Below are 17172 nucleotides of genomic sequence, written 5' to 3'. Positions count from 1 at the left end.
TGTCGAGTTTAGCTCCGTGAACACACGTCTACTTACATTTCACAGTAAAAGCACAGATAAACAGGTCTCGCTTCTGAGAAGCTCCGACTCGCTTTCAAATCGAAACATTACCTGCTCATTTCCCTGTGATTACCTGCTCATTTCCTGACACAGGAAATGACTCCAGACAAATAAGGAAAGTGTGGGGCAGAGAGATTTCAAATGCTCAGTGTTTACATGACTTGAATGTGTTTTTGGAAACAGAGCACTGGATAGCACCCAAACACTGTGCTCTGGTCGCATACATTTGAATTTTTTTAATTAGGTATAATTGTTTCTTTCTGCATTACTGGAGGCAGGTGAGATTAAGCAGTGAGCGTTCAGAATAAAAACTTATGTATATGAACTTTTTTACAGTTTTTTTTACAGCGAACACGATTGATTTGCAATGTAAACTGATGTAGGGTGTAAAATACCGTTTTTAAAATTACATGTTTTTCATGCTCTTCTTGTAAATTTGCAGTCTTTTTGTGTAATTTGACATTTTTTTAAATCGTATTTCACTGTAAAAAAAATACAGTAAAAACTGTAATTTTCTGGCAGGTGGGGCGCCAGTAAAGGACCGTAAAATAATACTTTTGTAACGTAAAAATTTCACGTTTTCCATGTTCTTGTATATTTGCAGTCTTTTTGTGTAATTTGACGTTTTTCTTAAATTGGTATTTCACTGTAAAAAGAAAATACAGTAAAAAATGTAAATAGCTGGGGCACCAGCAAAAAGACCGTAAAATAACAGTTTTGTCAAGTAAAATTACATGTTTTTTATGTTCTTGTAAATTTGCAGTTCTTTTCTGTAATTTGATGGTTTTTTATTGTATTTCAAAAATATGTGAAAAAATCTCCATAAAATGATAGTTTTACACTATACGTGAAAAATCTATAAAAAATAACAGTAAAATTCTGTAATTTTTTTTTATAGTGCAAAGTTTCATGGCACTGGGTCTGGTTGTTACTCACCTCTTAAACAAACAATCAGTGTTTTTTCTTTCTGTATCATATAGCTAAGGTTCAGATATAGTGAATCAAAACAAACGTGTGCATGCTTGACTCGAGTCTAGTAAACACTGAGCAAATTGGTCTGACGCTTTCTGATCTGTGCCAGCCGTGGCCAGAGGCAGCCAGGCTGAATTTGAGATTAACAGATAATCACAGAGTTTTGACTTTGCGGACGGAGTTTGTTAGTCGGGCAGAAGTGCCTGAGGTGCAGAAAGACATGACATTAATCCATTAGTCACTGTACATAGAGAGGATGATGTTATCCATGGACATGAGGGATGGTTAGGACATGATGGCAAGAGTTTGGAGGTTGTTAGGAAAGTTTCAGAGTCTCTGCTGGCTCGTAAAGCAGACGGGCGTGAGTGAGGGATGCCAGCAGTAGACACGAGGTTAGAGAATGGGCTGAACGGATCTCATAAGACTTGTTTTTGGGAGTGTTAATAGAGCGATGAAAGCTTGCAGTTAGACATGCACACAAACACAGGCATTCAATTAGAAGAGAGAGAGAGTTGCAGGCTTCAGATGGGGAGGATTGGTGCAGAAATACCTCCCATCCTGGGTTGCATTCAACGCACGAGAGATTTCACACACACACATAAACACATACACAGACAATTTAAAGCATATAAATGAAGCATGACGCAAAGAAACACGTCAGCAATAGTCAACAAAGCATGCATGTGTGACCAATACACTAAATCAAATCAATTACACACAAATAAATGACATAATGTGCAGCAAAGTGCAAAGAATCCAATTGTAGCCCACTCTGATCAATAGACAATACACAATTGGATTTTTTTCTCTGAAACAAAGGATTCCACAACAAGAAAAGTCTTGATGTGGCCAGTTTTTGTGCTTTTAATCATAGAAATGACATTTGAGCCATTTAGAAGTTAAAGAGGTAAAAATGTTCTGGCTCCAATCCATGTCAGATGTGTATTGTGCCAATACAACCCCTTAGGTTGTAATGCAAAAAAAATCTTCTGGAGAGAAAACATATCAACCAATAAATAAACTCTAGGTCCAAAAGTGAATACAAAAAAAATCATTTTAAATAATCTGTTTGCCAAAAATATGTAAAAAATAAACACATTTTTATAAAAAATAAATATTCTTGGCTGGTAAATTCTCTAACTGGCAGGTGTGGCAAAAACAAACAGTGACGTGACTAAATGTTCTCTGTACATAAGAGGTCACAAACTAAGACTGCAGAGATTATGAATGTTGGCACATCTTGTGTGCTGTGCAGGTGCCAATATGAGAGATCGCAGGACGACAGTGCTGATGAGAACGTGCCTGAGGCCACAGAAATAAAAGCATGCGTTAAGACACGAAGAACTGAATAGATCATCGAATAGACATGGGAGTGGTCTTCAAAAAACCCCAGGACATGTTAACTGATTCCTGTCAGGTTCTTCAATGCCTTCTGCAGAAGTGTTTTACCGTTACAAAGAACAATTATATATAGTGACCCTGAGTTGGCTATAAGAAAACTAAAAGTTTAGATGCAACATTAAAGGGACAGTTCACCTAAAAATGAAAATGATGTCATGAATTACTCAACCTCAAGTTCTGTAGGTCTGTATAAATTTCTTTGTTCTGTTGAACACAAAGAAAGATATTTGGAAGAATGTTAGCAACTGAGATTTCTGGGGTACCATTGACTTCCACTACAATGGTTGTGGAGAACTGTTAGTTTTCCTAAATTCTACAAAATATTTTCTTTTGTGTTCAGCGGAACAAAAAAAGCATACAATAATTCTTTCTACTGTGGTAGTCAATGATGCCCCAGAAATCTCAGTTGATTTCATTTTTCCAAATATCTTTCTTGTTCAATGAGACATTTATACAGGTTTGGAACAACTTGAGGGTGAGTAATTCATGACAGAATCATCATTTTGGGGTGATCTGTCCCTTTAAGGTTCTTCAAATCAGTGGTTTTTTTTAAACACCAGTACACTTCTGCATTATTATTACTATATTAAACTAATGCGAACGTTGGAGGAAAAAGTGTTTAGTTCTCATTAAAAATATATCACAATGTGCACAATAAAAATGGCTTTTGGGGATGAAACAGAACCAGGACATTTGGAAATGTATACCCAAAATTTCTCTGGTATCGTGCTGTAAAATCCCTCTTTGCTCTTGAAGCGATTGTTTATCAGAGTTCAAAACAGCCCTGTAAGACCATCAGTTTGACATTACGCTGTTTCTCTTTTCCCTTCACAAATTTCCGAAAGAAAAAAGCTAATTTGTCAATGTCATCCAACGCTCTTGTCTAAATGAAACAGCTTGTTTTGGAGATAACGTAGAGAGGGCCGTGTTTGTCTTCTCCGCGGAGAACAAACGCCCGGGTTCAAGCGTTCCGGGCCTGGATTTATTTGAAGGGAAGTCTTCACCAAATGGCTGATTCCAAAACAAACAATCAAAGCTGCTTTAGCCATTTTAAATAATTGAGAACTCAAAAGGCTTTCTGGCAGTTAACCGGGATGAAAGGACGAGCTTTCAGAAATGCGGGCAGAAAAGCGAGGGATTGCTGTAGTTTTGAAATTTGAACTGGTATATAAACGAGTCTGATCCGCTAAGCTAAGTTCAAGCTTTGAACAACAGCAAATCGGCCCGTAGATTTAGAAAGAATTATGCTGCTGTGCTGTGCAACACTGCATAAAACATCTAAGCGCTTTCTTAAAACAGCAGCGTGATCGAAAGACATAAAAGTAAAGTCACTCTCCGAGGCTTTAGCCTACAAGATGCAGATTTGAATAATGAGAGTCTGGGGTCGGAATCAGCGATACTACAATTGTTTGGAAGCAGCCTAACTAGGGCCCTTATATTCTCAACACTTCACGAAAAAGAAAGTAAATCAGATGATGACAAAACGTCCAATGTCGTGAAGCATGCAACACTGATGAAAAGCTCATGTTGAAATGTAATGCATTAAAGCAACAGGCAGGCAGCGTCATGCGCGAGTCTGTCCGGCAGCGGCAGACGGGGGTCCTGAGAGACCGGCACGCAACAGCAGGGGGTGCACGCGGCTCCCGTCCGCAGACCCTCTGAGTAGGAGGAGAGAGAGTGAAAAGAACGCACCTTCCCGTTGGTCTGAGAGTGAGGAGTGGATTGAGTTTGGATGGCAGGGTGCGATGAAGATGGGGGGGAATCAAAAGAGAAGAGGAAGAGGAGGAGGAAGACAAGGAGAAACAGAGAGAGAGTAAAACAGGCAAATATTCTGCTTATCCATAAAAGAGACATGAGACGAGAATGTAAAGACAATGAAAGAGCACCAGCAAACATGCACTTCACACACATTCACACTCCTCTTTCTGTGTTTGATATATTGCTGAAGTCATTAATAATTACTGTAGATGACTTGAGCTGCTTATGGTTTAGATGTATGTAGTAAAAAACTAATAGCATTTAGCAGATTGCATACACATTCACTTCACACGTCAATTTCACCCCAAACAAAAAAAGTCAAAACTACATGAAATAATTCTAATTTCATTAAAAGACTGAAGCCTATTTTTCTGAACATTTTTGGGACATCATTTTCAAGTAAGCACATTTTCCAGCTCAAATTATGTTCTGTGTAATTTGAAGTAATACCCATTATTAGTCCTATTAAACTAACGTAACATAAAAGGCAGTATAATAAATACTGTATATGTTGTTTCTTTGAATTAGATTTGAATTACATGAGATTTGGGTTGGACTGTCATTTACTCACCCTTTGTTAAACACAAAATATACACTCACCTAAAGGATTATTAGGAACACCTGTTCAATTTCTCATTAATGCAATTATCTAATCAACCAATCACATGGCAGTTGCTTCAATGCATTTAGGGGTGTGGTCCTGGTCAAGACAATCTCCTGAACTCCAAACTGAATGTCAGAATGGGAAAGAAAGGTGATTTAAGCAATTTTGAGCGTGGCATGGTTGTTGGTGCCAGACGGGCCGGTCTGAGTATTTCACAATCTGCTCAGTTACTGGGATTTTCACGCACAACCATTTCTAGGGTTTACAAAGAATGGTGTGAAAAGGGAAAAACATCCAGTATGCGGCAGTCCTGTGGGCGAAAATGCCTTGTTGATGCTAGAGGTCAGAGGAGAATGGGCCGACTGATTCAAGCTGATAGAAGAGCAACTTTGACTGAAATAACCACTCGTTACAACCGAGGTATGCAGCAAAGCATTTGTGAAGCCACAACACGCACAACCTTGAGGCAGATGGGCTACAACAGCAGAAGACCCCACCGGGTACCACTCATCTCCACTACAAATAGGAAAAAGAGGCTACAATTTGCACGAGCTCACCAAAATTGGACAGTTGAAGACTGGAAAAATGTTGCCTGGTCTGATGAGTCTCGATTTCTGTTGAGACATTCAAATGGTAGAGTCAGAATTTGGCGTAAACAGAATGAGAACATGGATCCATCATGCCTTGTTACCACTGTGCAGGCTGGTGGTGGTGGTGTAATGGTGTGGGGGATGTTTTCTTGGCACACTTTAGGCCCCTTAGTGCCAATTGGGCATCGTTTAAATGCCACGGCCTACCTGAGCATTGTTTCTGACCATGTCCATCCCTTTATGACCACCATGTACCCATCCTCTAATGGCTACTTCCAGCAGGATAATGCACCATGTCACAAAGCTCGAATCATTTCAAATTGGTTTCTTGAACATGACAATGAGTTCACTGTACTAGAATGGCCCCCACAGTCACCAGATCTCAACCCGATAGAACATGTTTGGGATGTGGTGGAACGGGAGCTTCGTGCCCTGGATGTGCATCCCACAAATCTCCATCAACTGCAAGATGCTATCCTATCAATATGGGCCAACATTTCTAAAGAATGCTTTCAGCACCTTGTTGAATCAATGCCACGTAGAATTAAGGCAGTTCTGAAGGCGAAAGGGGGTCAAACACCGTATTAGTATGGTGTTCCTAATAATCCTTTAGGTGAGTGTATTTTGAAGAATGTTTGAACAGATGAACAGATCTGGGAATGGCCGTAGCTAGAGAATTCTGGGTCCCCTGAAAAAATATTGATGTGGGCCCTCACCCCCTTTAATAAAACTAAAAATTTAATATCAAGTTTTATATCATATCACTTTGTCTATTTACATCTAACAGAAGATGGTAATGTTGTGGTAAACCCTTTTTTAAAAGTTAAATGTTTATAAATGTTATATGAACTTATGAAACATTGTCTTAAATAAATGCATGAAGACTTTTAGACAATACATTATCAAATAATAAAACAGATGTAAAAATGACCATCAGTACTGTATAATAGTCTTTTCAATCAGTCTGTTATCAAATAACTGAAGTTAACATAAAAAATTTGAAAAAAATTTGAAAAGAATGCAGTCATGTAAATAAATAGACCACTTAAATGTTTCTAAAGTCTTAATGTTTAATGAAAATAACATGGAATTGCATAATATATCATTAAATAAAGCCAATACTTGTATCTATACAAAAGCCCCATAAAATAAATCGTGCAGAGCCCTGTTTAAATTCCTTTTTTTTCTTAAAGTCCAAGTTTTTCTATTTTAATTCTTCTAGATGTTTTCTAGAATGCTATTGTATAGTATAATGTTTTACACTATGATATACTTCAGTACACTAACAGTAAATAATAGTGCAGATTATGCTACAAGTGTACTACTGTGTTTTTGTATGTGTTGGTCATAATTTGTTCAAATTAACCAGACTTTTATTCTGGCGGGCCGCTGCAAAAACCTGGATCTGGGGCACCATTGACTACCATAGCAGATAAGAAAACGACCGTGGTAGTCAATGGTGCCCCACAGTTGTTTTGTTTCCCACATTCTTCAAAATATCTTCTTTTGTATTCAACAGAACAAAGACATTTATATAGGTTTGGAACAAATTGAGGGAGAGTACATGACAGAATTTTCATTTTTTTGGTGAACTATCCCTTTAATTGTCATAAGAGCAATGACACAACCCACAAGACTATTTCATTAAGGAAACAGAATTTTCTTTTGATTTTGGGGTGAAGAATCACAAGACACGCACGCATCATTTCATTTCCATCCACACACATTTTCAAAGTCACAAACACACAAAAACAAACAAGCAAAAGGCAGGACCCTCAACGGTGTGAGCGTCAGTGTGGTAAGGCACATGGGAATGAGAGTGACGTAGAACAGGATAAGCATTTATGAAATGGTGGCTCCCATATACAGTGATCAACAGATGCACTGTAAACACGCAAACAAAAAATTGTGATTGTGTTAAACACGCGCTCGCACACAAGCTGTTCAGCAGAGGTCTGATGTACAGTAACTGTGTGTCAGTGATGTTAACACACCTGCAGAGAGACTCGAGACAGTTATACTACAGTACAAATGAAAATAAAACCATCACACAGCTTTCTGTATGTAAATATCCTCATTAGTAGGGCTGGGCAACATATAAATATCCACAATGTGATATTAAGTAGTCTACCATCATATTTGAATTCCATCTTAAATTAAATCCATAGATTATTCCATGTTATAATAATATAGTATTATATTTGTGTAAATGCAGTGTGTATGTGTGTGTCCAGAGAGAAGGGTACACAGAATGGTGTTTATTGTTTAAAGAACAATGTCGTTGTTTGATGTTCGGAAAACACTGATTTACTTTAAATGTACTGTACCGTATGATTGTAACATTCATTGACGCACATAAATAAACACGTACACAGTGATCATCTTAATTCTTTTAAACGAAACTGTGTTTTAGTTTGTTTTTTACAGTTCAATGTGTTTGGCCAACAACGACAGGTTTTGAACTCATCTGCCATTAAAGAAATTGTCTTTATAAGAGAGCATTTCTTCACTATATCGCTCAGCCTGTACAAGATGATGTACGTACACACACACAAACAGATAAATCAAACAGACAGTTCACTTTAACTGCGAATACATGTGAATTATAAATCTCTGAATCAAAAAAGCAATAAAAGGCTGACACAACAGGTGAAAAATTCACTGACTAACAACCATTCTCTCTCTCTCAAACACAAACATAAAGCACCGAGTGAAGTCTGATACTCATACATATATATTAAATGTCATTCATCACAGTACATCCTGATTGTGTGCGTGTGTGTGGTCTGTGTAAAGATCAAAGCGCTCCGGAGAGAATTCAGACGATATGATCTTCCCCATGCATCATTTATATAGGGTTTCTCACTGAGGCGCTCTGATTGGTCGAGCTTGAGGAAGAAAAACAGGCGGAATTTATGTACAAAGATGTGAGTCTAGTTTTCATTTCCAACTCTAGAGCTGAGTCTCAACCCAACACAAACAGACTCAAACACACTCAAATGACATCAATTCCTTGAGATAGAGACTGTAGAATTTGACACTTGTTATCACGTTTTCAAGAAAGTATCGATGCTTTTTTGTGTGTTCAGTTCACATCCAAAAAAGACAATTTACCACAACCTTTCCACATTCACAAATCCTTTAAGGTCATTGAACACTTGTCAGTCGGAGGTGGGTTTTAAATGAAAGAGTGGAGTTCTGAAGGCTCTGTGGTCTCTGCTGTAATAGATCCTAACATTAATAATGAGGGAAATTCCACGGCTCTGCTTAACAACGGGATTCTCTGATCCTGCCTGCAAGAGTCGACATGTTCTTTCACTGATACCCTGACAAAACTTACACTGGTTCTCATATTCAGTGCCTGGCTAGTGGAGTCAGAGGGATTTATATCTAATTTGCTAAAGTGTTGCTTACGGTTAAAGTGATGTTCTACACCTCTAGCAATGCATTGCATGGTTAGCTATGTGATGTCTAGCCAAACGATACAACTGAAATGTAAAACATTACAAACAAACTTAGCAATCAATCAAACTTAGAGATAATTTGACGTGTCTACGGCCCGGTTTCACAGACAAGGTTTAGCTTAAGCCAGGAGTATGCCTCAGTTAAATTAGGAAATTTAAATCGCTCATATAAAATGCCTTAGAAAAAACATCACTGGTTTATATCTTGAAACAAAACAATGGCACTGATGTATTTTAAGATAGGTCAGGGCAAATCATTTTCAGTTAAGACCTTAAGATCTAACATTCATATTAGTCTGGGACTAGCTCTAAGCCTTGTCTGTGAAACTGGGCCTAAAAGTGTTTTTCCCCTTATGCTAGGCTAATGTGAGAAATCTAACAGCCTTGTTTACGAAAAAAATGAGTAAATACAATTTATTATTATTCATAATATTTTACTTTTTGTATGTGTGGCGTTCAGGTCTGTTTAGTGTGTTGGACCAATCAATGTTTGCTTTAAAATAAAATAAAATAAAATAATAAAATAAAATGATGTGATTAAAGGGGTCATATGGCACGATTACATGTTTTTCTGTGTCTTTGGTGTGTTATAAGTTGCCCATGCATGTATTAGACACGTAAAATTGCCAAAAATTAAAGTGTGGGAACAAAAGATGCATTCTATCTAAAAGCGAATGCTCACCCAGACCTGCCTGAAACGCCTCGTGTAACCACACCCCCACAAATCTACGTCATTTCATGGTATGAGTTGACTAAGACCGCCCAAATCTAAACGCAAGTAAGGTGGGCGTACTAGTAAATCTCATTGTATCGTCGCCGCCGCAGCCATGTCGTTGAGACAACTAAAAACGAATGGTTACATTTTATTTACAATACTGTTCCAGAACAGTACAATCCGAATATTCAAGTGTGTGCAGCGCATTTCACAGAGGATTGCTTCATGAACCTGGGCGAGATCAAGGCCAGCTGTGCACGAAAGCTTTTGTTAAAAAGTGGGGCAATTCCAACCATTACAACTTCGCAAGGACAGTCTGGCACTTCAGATTCGCAGCCTGTAAGTATATTTTCATTATACTTCAAAAGACTTTGTTACGGATTAACGCGAGTTGAGTTTGTCGTGTGTTTGTAGCGCGTGTTGTTTCTTTGTGTGATCTACAAATGCAGACACACGCGCAACGTGAAAAAAGACAACATAAGTCCTAATAATCAGAAATTATGTTCCAACTAGAGGCAACAAATGTCGTGTTTATAATGGGGTTTATTGTCTTTGTTGAGTGGCGACGAGACATGGCGTAACACTGGTTGATCACTAAAGGCAACTCTTTATAACGTCGTATATAAAAGGTAAAACAGTAAGCTATAGTTTTTAACTATTTAACATAATATTTTTTAAAAAACCTTACCAATCCTTTACATCCTGCTCAAGTTGTGCTGGCAAAGTTGATGTATCTGCTTGATCATCTTCATTTTCCGGATCAGATTCGGGCTCAAATTGATAAGGAAAGTACCGATGACATTTTATCACCTGTCAGTACAATTGCTTGGAAATATGATGTTCTGAATATGGTAAGCGGCGTTACATTTCTGTCACACGCTTGCAGTATTCGACCAATCACTACTCACTGGTTAACTGGCCAATCATAGCACACCTCGCTTTTCAGAGCGATGAGCTTTGTAAAAAATCTGCGCGTTTCAGAGAGGCGGGGCAAAGAGGAAATACAAACACGCAAGGTATGTGGAAATACAACGTTTTTTAACCTTAAATAGTGTATACACATTGCATTACATCTAAAACAAACCATAATATTCGTTTTAGCCGTGTCATATGACCCCTTTAACAAATTTTTAACCTCATACATTTATATCATATTTTTTTCACCGATTTCATAGATTTTTCTGTTTTACAACAATTTATAAAAGAGAAGCATCTTCTTCATGTCATGTGATCTCAGATATTACCCATATACTGTATGTTGCTTGAAAGGATTTTTGCATACGTTATTATGGGTATATTTGTTTAAAAACCGAATAATGCCGTGGGTCCACTAGACCCGCAAAATTAGTCTGAATAACAAAAACATGAACACCACACAGGGTTAAACTAATCTTATGTTTAAAAACTTCATTTCAGTATTTTTGTCTACATCTCATTTTAAGTAAAACGTATAATCTTTCGAATCTGCCACGGATAAACACAATGTAAACACACAAACACACAGCTGGGTCACTGCAGCAAAGCTGTCATTAAAATGCCTTTAAAAGATCAGAAGTGGAAAATAAGAGTAATTCTTCCTCATGGAAGCAGCTAGAGGTTTTATCAGGTGAATAGAGAAGAATAAAAAGAAATGATCAGGTTTTGAGTGACAGGCCCAGCTCTGGTAAATCCTGAATAAGAAGCAGAGGTTTGAAGTGAACAGGTTTTGGCTTGGTTCAGATGGACCTTCGGTGACGGTGGCAGATCTTACCTCTGACGTAGAGGTTGGCAGGAGCCGAGTACCGCGTTCCTGCGCTGTTCACCGCCACACATTCATACTTGCCCTGGTCGGATTCCTCGCTGTTCTCAATCTGTAGCGCCCCTGCAAACACAACACACACAAATCACAAACCCGACAAAAATTCTCTTACACACACAAACTAGAGTAACCTCCAGCGCAGTAAACAGTGCCACGCTGCAAACGATCCGTCGTGCCCAGACAAGAACGCTGGTCAAAACAACATCGGCACAGGTGCCCCGAGGGAAAGCAAATCTTATTTGTGCTCCACAAATCTACAGCAGCTAAACCGCAGACACACACTTCATTGACTAACAATTGGCTGCCTCATGACCTTTCCTGCCTTTCTAAATACAGAAAGGAACGAGAAACATCTTTCGCTCCATAATTCAATAAATCCTCGCCAGTAATGGAAAGCAAACTGAGTTATTTATTCATTGTGGTAAGTAAAGAGACCTGTAGGCTCTGCTGGCTAAAACTGTCACAGCGCATAAACTCAGATTTCTGCTAGCAGAGACAAAACCGTGCTCTCAGAATGGATCTGCCTGACTCGAGACATAATACAGCTGGCACAATTACTGTCAATACGTCCTCCGAGCATCCATCGACAGCCATGTCACCAAACAAAAGGCGATCCAGGTGGACTAACACTAACAGCTTGTTGACTTAAAGACAAACCTGTCGCAGCACATGCAACGCATTCTCTGTCTGAAAGAAAGTCTGCATCCTACCACCACTTACCTGACTCCAGCGTTCTGGAATATCCATTTTTGATATATTTAAGAGCACACATAACATAGAAAGACTGCAGCCATTGTGTTTTGACAAACAGAAGCAGATCATTGGTCCGTTAGGTTGTTTAGTACGGCGGTGCTGTTTGTTCGCGTGACATACATCATGCAATCTGAGAATGATGGGGGCACACCGAGAGAAATAAAAATGTTGTTTTAATGTTCTGTATTTCAGAAATATTCCTGAAATGCATTATGGGATGTATAAATGTGTGCATTAAAAATTGAAACATAATTGAAAGTTTATGAGACCTCATTAGAAAACTGAGCATTAACCTCGCTCCACAAATGTGCACACACACACACACACACGCACGCACGCACGCACGCACACACACATGTCTGGTTTACTATCTCCGTGGGCACAGTCCAAAGGCGTAATGGTTTTTATACTGTACAAACTGTATATTTTATCCCCTACCCCTAAACCTAAAGATCATAGAAAACTTTTTGCATTTTTAGATTTTTTTTAAATATTGTTCTGTACAATTTATAAGCTTTTTTGCCCACGGGGACCTCAATTTTGGTCCCCACGGTGACACGAGTCCCCATGTGTTGGTGTGCATTCAGGTTTAGGTCCCCACCGGGATATACAAACATGAACACACACACACACACACACACACACACTTTTCTTATTTTATTTAGATCGCAGGAATGCTGTATTTGCAAAGAATACATACAATGCCGTCTTAGCTTTGGTCCAAATGGATGGATCTTACAAGGCAGCATAATTTGGCCGACTACTTTGTGCAGCCATCTTCACATCACAAGTGCTCTTACTCTATGATACCTAAAAATACTGCCTAGGTAAGAGTTTACAACAGCGCTATTGTCTCTTTTGCTCCTATCATCAGGTTTTTTCCCCATCGGTTCTTTTTATATCTAATGTTTTAGTATCAGACTGATATTAAGAAATGTCTAGTCTGTCTAATCTCAGATTCCCTGTGATGACAGCTCGCCTCTACATCAACAGATATGGAAAGATCAGTTCTGTATTACAGCAGAGAACCACATTTATTTTTCCCATGTCGCCGGTGAGCTTTTCTATCCCTCTGACTGGTCGTTCTGGTCTCTGGCCTGAAGAAAAGACTCAGCTTTAGTTAAGAGCCCTGAGCAGAGAGGCGTATGGCTAATACAAACTGTCATATTGACATTAAGCTTTTGCGTTTTTGAATTTCAGGGAATGAGATGTCAAGGTATCTCGCTAATTCCAGAGACGCGCTGTTCGTCTGCTCAACAGTTATTGATCAGACAGGTTGTCAGTCATCAGAAGACCTCACATCTTCCATTACAAAGTTGAGTCGATGAGAAAACGAATTAATACTAAAATCCATCCAGATCTTGATGTATAATAAAGATTATTATTGGAATATCTGTACAGAAAAAAACAAAACGAATCTATTGCTACTAATACCGATAGCATTATTCAGAGTGATTCAGAGTCTGCAGATACCGATTCTGAAGATTCAATTTATATTTCCTAATTTTTCAATGTTATTAATCGATATAATGACAATTAATATTGAATATTAAACTGGTGATGTTTCTTAACATTTTCTATACACAAATTCATTGCATTTTCCTGTCCTCTTTTGATTGACAGGATATATCGGCCCTGATATAAATTGCTTTTATCGACCAATACGGCCGATATATCGGTGCATCTCTACTAATAATATATCACTATTACTAATAATCTCTCTCACACAAACGCACACACACATACACAATGCAAGATTGTAAAAAAGTTTAATTTCCTATTTTTTTCTTTTAATTTTCAAAAACGGCAAGCACAGTTTCGTGAGATTCATCCATAGAAAAGCATTAACACTTTTTCCTGATTTTGGAGAGATACCATGCCTCGAGGTTTCCTGTGATTTGGTCTTCAAAATCTTTAACATTCCTACTCTTTTTTGAATGGCTTGATTCAGACGTCCATTCGTGATACACACGAGCAGAGGTTCATGCACAGAGACGAGGCTGGACTGAAGACCAGAAGAAAGACAAGGAGAGACCCAGAATGAGAGAGGAGGTGAAAACAGTGATGGGGACATTTGGGGGTGAACGAGTAAAAGATCAGGTGATGACGCATTCGGTAACTTTCTGTTTTCAGCATTCTTACCTCTGATTGGTGTACCACCTGGTGAGGTAATATGAATGCAAATAAGATTAAAGAGAACCGTTAGTGCAGAGCAAAGAGAGAGAGACGAGAGAAAACAAGAGAGATATACAGGAGAAGAAATATTTCTTTTCAAGAAGTGCCATGTACAATCCCATTCGGATTTGAGAAAGAAATGTGTTTTTTTTCTTAGTGCTGTACGATCTACAGCACCTTAACGTTATTGTGTTTTATTTCAAATGAAAAATGTATATTTGCGGTTTCATGCCAGAAACTTACCCGACGCAAATAGGCAAATGCAAAAAGCGTGTACTTGCTTTTCTTGCAGAAGGAATTTAACAAGGGGGTCTTGAGTCAAGCTATGTTTCAACTTCGAATTATCAATAATGTTACGATATTAGCAATGAATAATTCTGTTGCTTTGCCAAAACAGTAGCGTTATAGAACGACACATCTTAAGCTCATTATATTCCTATTCATTATTATAAACTCATTATAGCTCCCCTTGTGGGGATGCTAAGAATGCAACTGGCATCTGTGAAACCCCACTTGTGTAGCTCGAGGTGTCACATACTTGCGTCGAGTATGTTTTGGACTCAGGGTGACACATTTTTTCTGGCAGTTGAGCCAGTAACTATTTATCCTGTCACTCGGTGCACAAGGGTCTCCTGCTGTTTTTAGAGAAATTCATATTCTACCTCCAGCACATCTTTGGCCTTTGGGTTCAATCGCAGCTGTGCTAAATAAAAACAGCATGTGAGGGTGCAAATCTTGTGACAGCAGTTTGATTAATTATTATTATCATACTTCTATCCCAATGTATTGCATTGACTGACCCTTGAGCACTTTTACAAGGAAAATCGCTTTTGTTACTCCAGATACTGTATACAGTACAGAAGGTTTGTGTTCATATACCGTGGAGTCTGTTGGCTATGATGCAGATTTATGTTCATCTGGATTATAAACCAACCGCCCCGCAGGTGAAAACAGGAGTAGATTTGGGAAGGTGGGGGGTCAGAGACACAAGGAAGCCCCTGTAAACTGTGCGGATTGCATTTGGAAGCCATCATCAGTTTACGGAGCCCGGTGCACACTGGGACCCTCAGAAAGCTCGGAGCGAGCTCATTCTGCTGGGTGAACCTGCAGTGTAGCACCACCATAATGAAGAATAGTAAAACTTTACTATATCATCACTATGTCGAGGGGAGAAACTTCTAATATGTGTTACTTTATTCTGCGTTTAACTCAGTTAGAATGGGCATCCGATATTTTACTAAGGAGAAATCGATAATCAGTCTGACGGATCCTCTCAGCGATCATTATTAATCACCTCTGCCTGAAAGCTTAGCTTGAAGAAGGAGGCGGTGTGCTGGTTATTCAATTTAGGGGTTGGTGCAAATCCACAACTCTTTTTCTGGGCAAAAATAACATCGACAGTTGATACGGCACTACTTCAAACTTTTTTAGGTCAAGTAACCCTTGTTGGAGAGATGGAGCATTGCTCCCTTGATACATCTTATATAAGATTATTGCAGTTTAAGCCTGAACAATACACAACATAATTGCAAATAGAAACAATATTTTTATTGGAAACTTGGGAGAAATATTGTTAGTAGTTCACAGAATGAAACAAAAAATGATCATTTTACCTAATCACATAAAGAGTAAAATGGTTTCAATTTTTTTCCCTGCAGCTGTTTGTTTTCAGATCAAAGTGTCTCAAATACCATTAGGTCACAAACATTAGTCACAAATTATTAGTCCAAATTTGATCATTGTTAGTCACAAATTATTATTAAAGCTGCAATCCATAACTTATTTCTTGATTAACAAAGCCATATACTTGATCATTTAAATGTTCAATTTTATATTTTCAGATTTTATATTTACGTATTTTCATTTGATCACAAAAATATATTTTTATTCAAACATCAAATAGCAGGTCCCCTGCAATTCCACCACAGCCCACCAAGGGGTCGTGAACCCCAAGTTAAAAAATCACTTCTTTCCTAAAAGTCTTGATAACTTGATAACCTGAAGGCCGGTGAACTCTTTAAATAATGTTCAGCACGGGGTGATCCCCTTGGGCATGAGTCGAGATCTGAACAGAAAAAGCAGCCGGTTCAAAGCTCTTCCACTCTTTTATGTCAGGACGCCGAGGGCCAGGCACTTGTTTCTCTGACCGGGGGCTTGATTCCTGACATGTTGTTGTGTAGCTGCCTTTCCTGTAACTGTTTACACACAGAAGCAGGATAGCAATCCAGAGAGCGTCTAATCCTCTCTCTAGCATCTTATCAGATTTTGCCTCTAGTTGTCACCTCTCTGCCTGCTAATCACCCAGCCTGCATTGTAAATAGATTGTTGATTGATGTCCAGGGTAGAACGGGCCCGTTCGGCACGGTTGACGGTAATTACTCCAACACAATGACGTGCCGCAGTGAGATTAAGGTTCCGCTTTGAAGCGGCAGGTATTGAATTATGAGTGTTTTTCCTATTTGTTCATAGACGTTCTGTAAAGGTCACGATTTGAAAAATTGTTTCATTAGCATTGGCTAATGAAAAAAGGCCGTCGTGCTAATGGCCGGAGAGCAGAGCTAATCTCAGAATCAAATAATGGAGTATATGCAAACAAATAAATGACGCGATTATCTGAGATGAATTGTCCGAGTGGGAATTATTTGACAAATACAGGACCGTTTGACGATTGATGCTGGAAATCACTGTTGACAAGGCCCGATGATTCCAATCAAAACAAATCACGGCTCTGTGCTGTTAATATTGTTAGCGTGTCCTAACGGGAGGGTTATGAATAATAACTGCAAGGCTGTCCTCGTGTTGACTCCTGTTTACTTCAAGAAATGAAACCGGAGGCCCGTCTGGAAATAAAACTGTCATTTGCTCTCTTTCTGTGCGTTACC

At 38.7% G+C, this 17172-nt stretch overlaps 1 protein-coding gene across 9 annotated transcripts in view; it reads right to left on the bottom strand.

Moving 5' to 3' along the window:
* Positions 1-17172, bottom strand: part of ptprfa (protein tyrosine phosphatase receptor type Fa) — a 183130-nt gene that overhangs the window by 60985 nt on the left and 104973 nt on the right. For 4 of the 9 annotated variants that reach the window (XM_057338019.1, XM_057338022.1, XM_057338027.1 and 1 more), the window contains exon 6: positions 11315-11425. In XM_057338019.1, the coding sequence (XP_057194002.1) occupies positions 11315-11425 (111 nt within the window). Of the gene's footprint in view, positions 1-4125; positions 4138-11314; positions 11426-14257; positions 14276-17172 lie in introns of all 9 variants that reach the window. The other 5 variants (XM_057338018.1, XM_057338020.1, XM_057338024.1 and 2 more) reach the window with 2 other exon arrangements.

This window comes from Triplophysa rosa, linkage group LG7 (assembly GCF_024868665.1).
Source record: "Triplophysa rosa linkage group LG7, Trosa_1v2, whole genome shotgun sequence".
Lineage (NCBI taxonomy): Eukaryota > Metazoa > Chordata > Actinopteri > Cypriniformes > Nemacheilidae > Triplophysa > Triplophysa rosa.
This window is presented reverse-complemented; position numbering and strand designations above follow the sequence as displayed.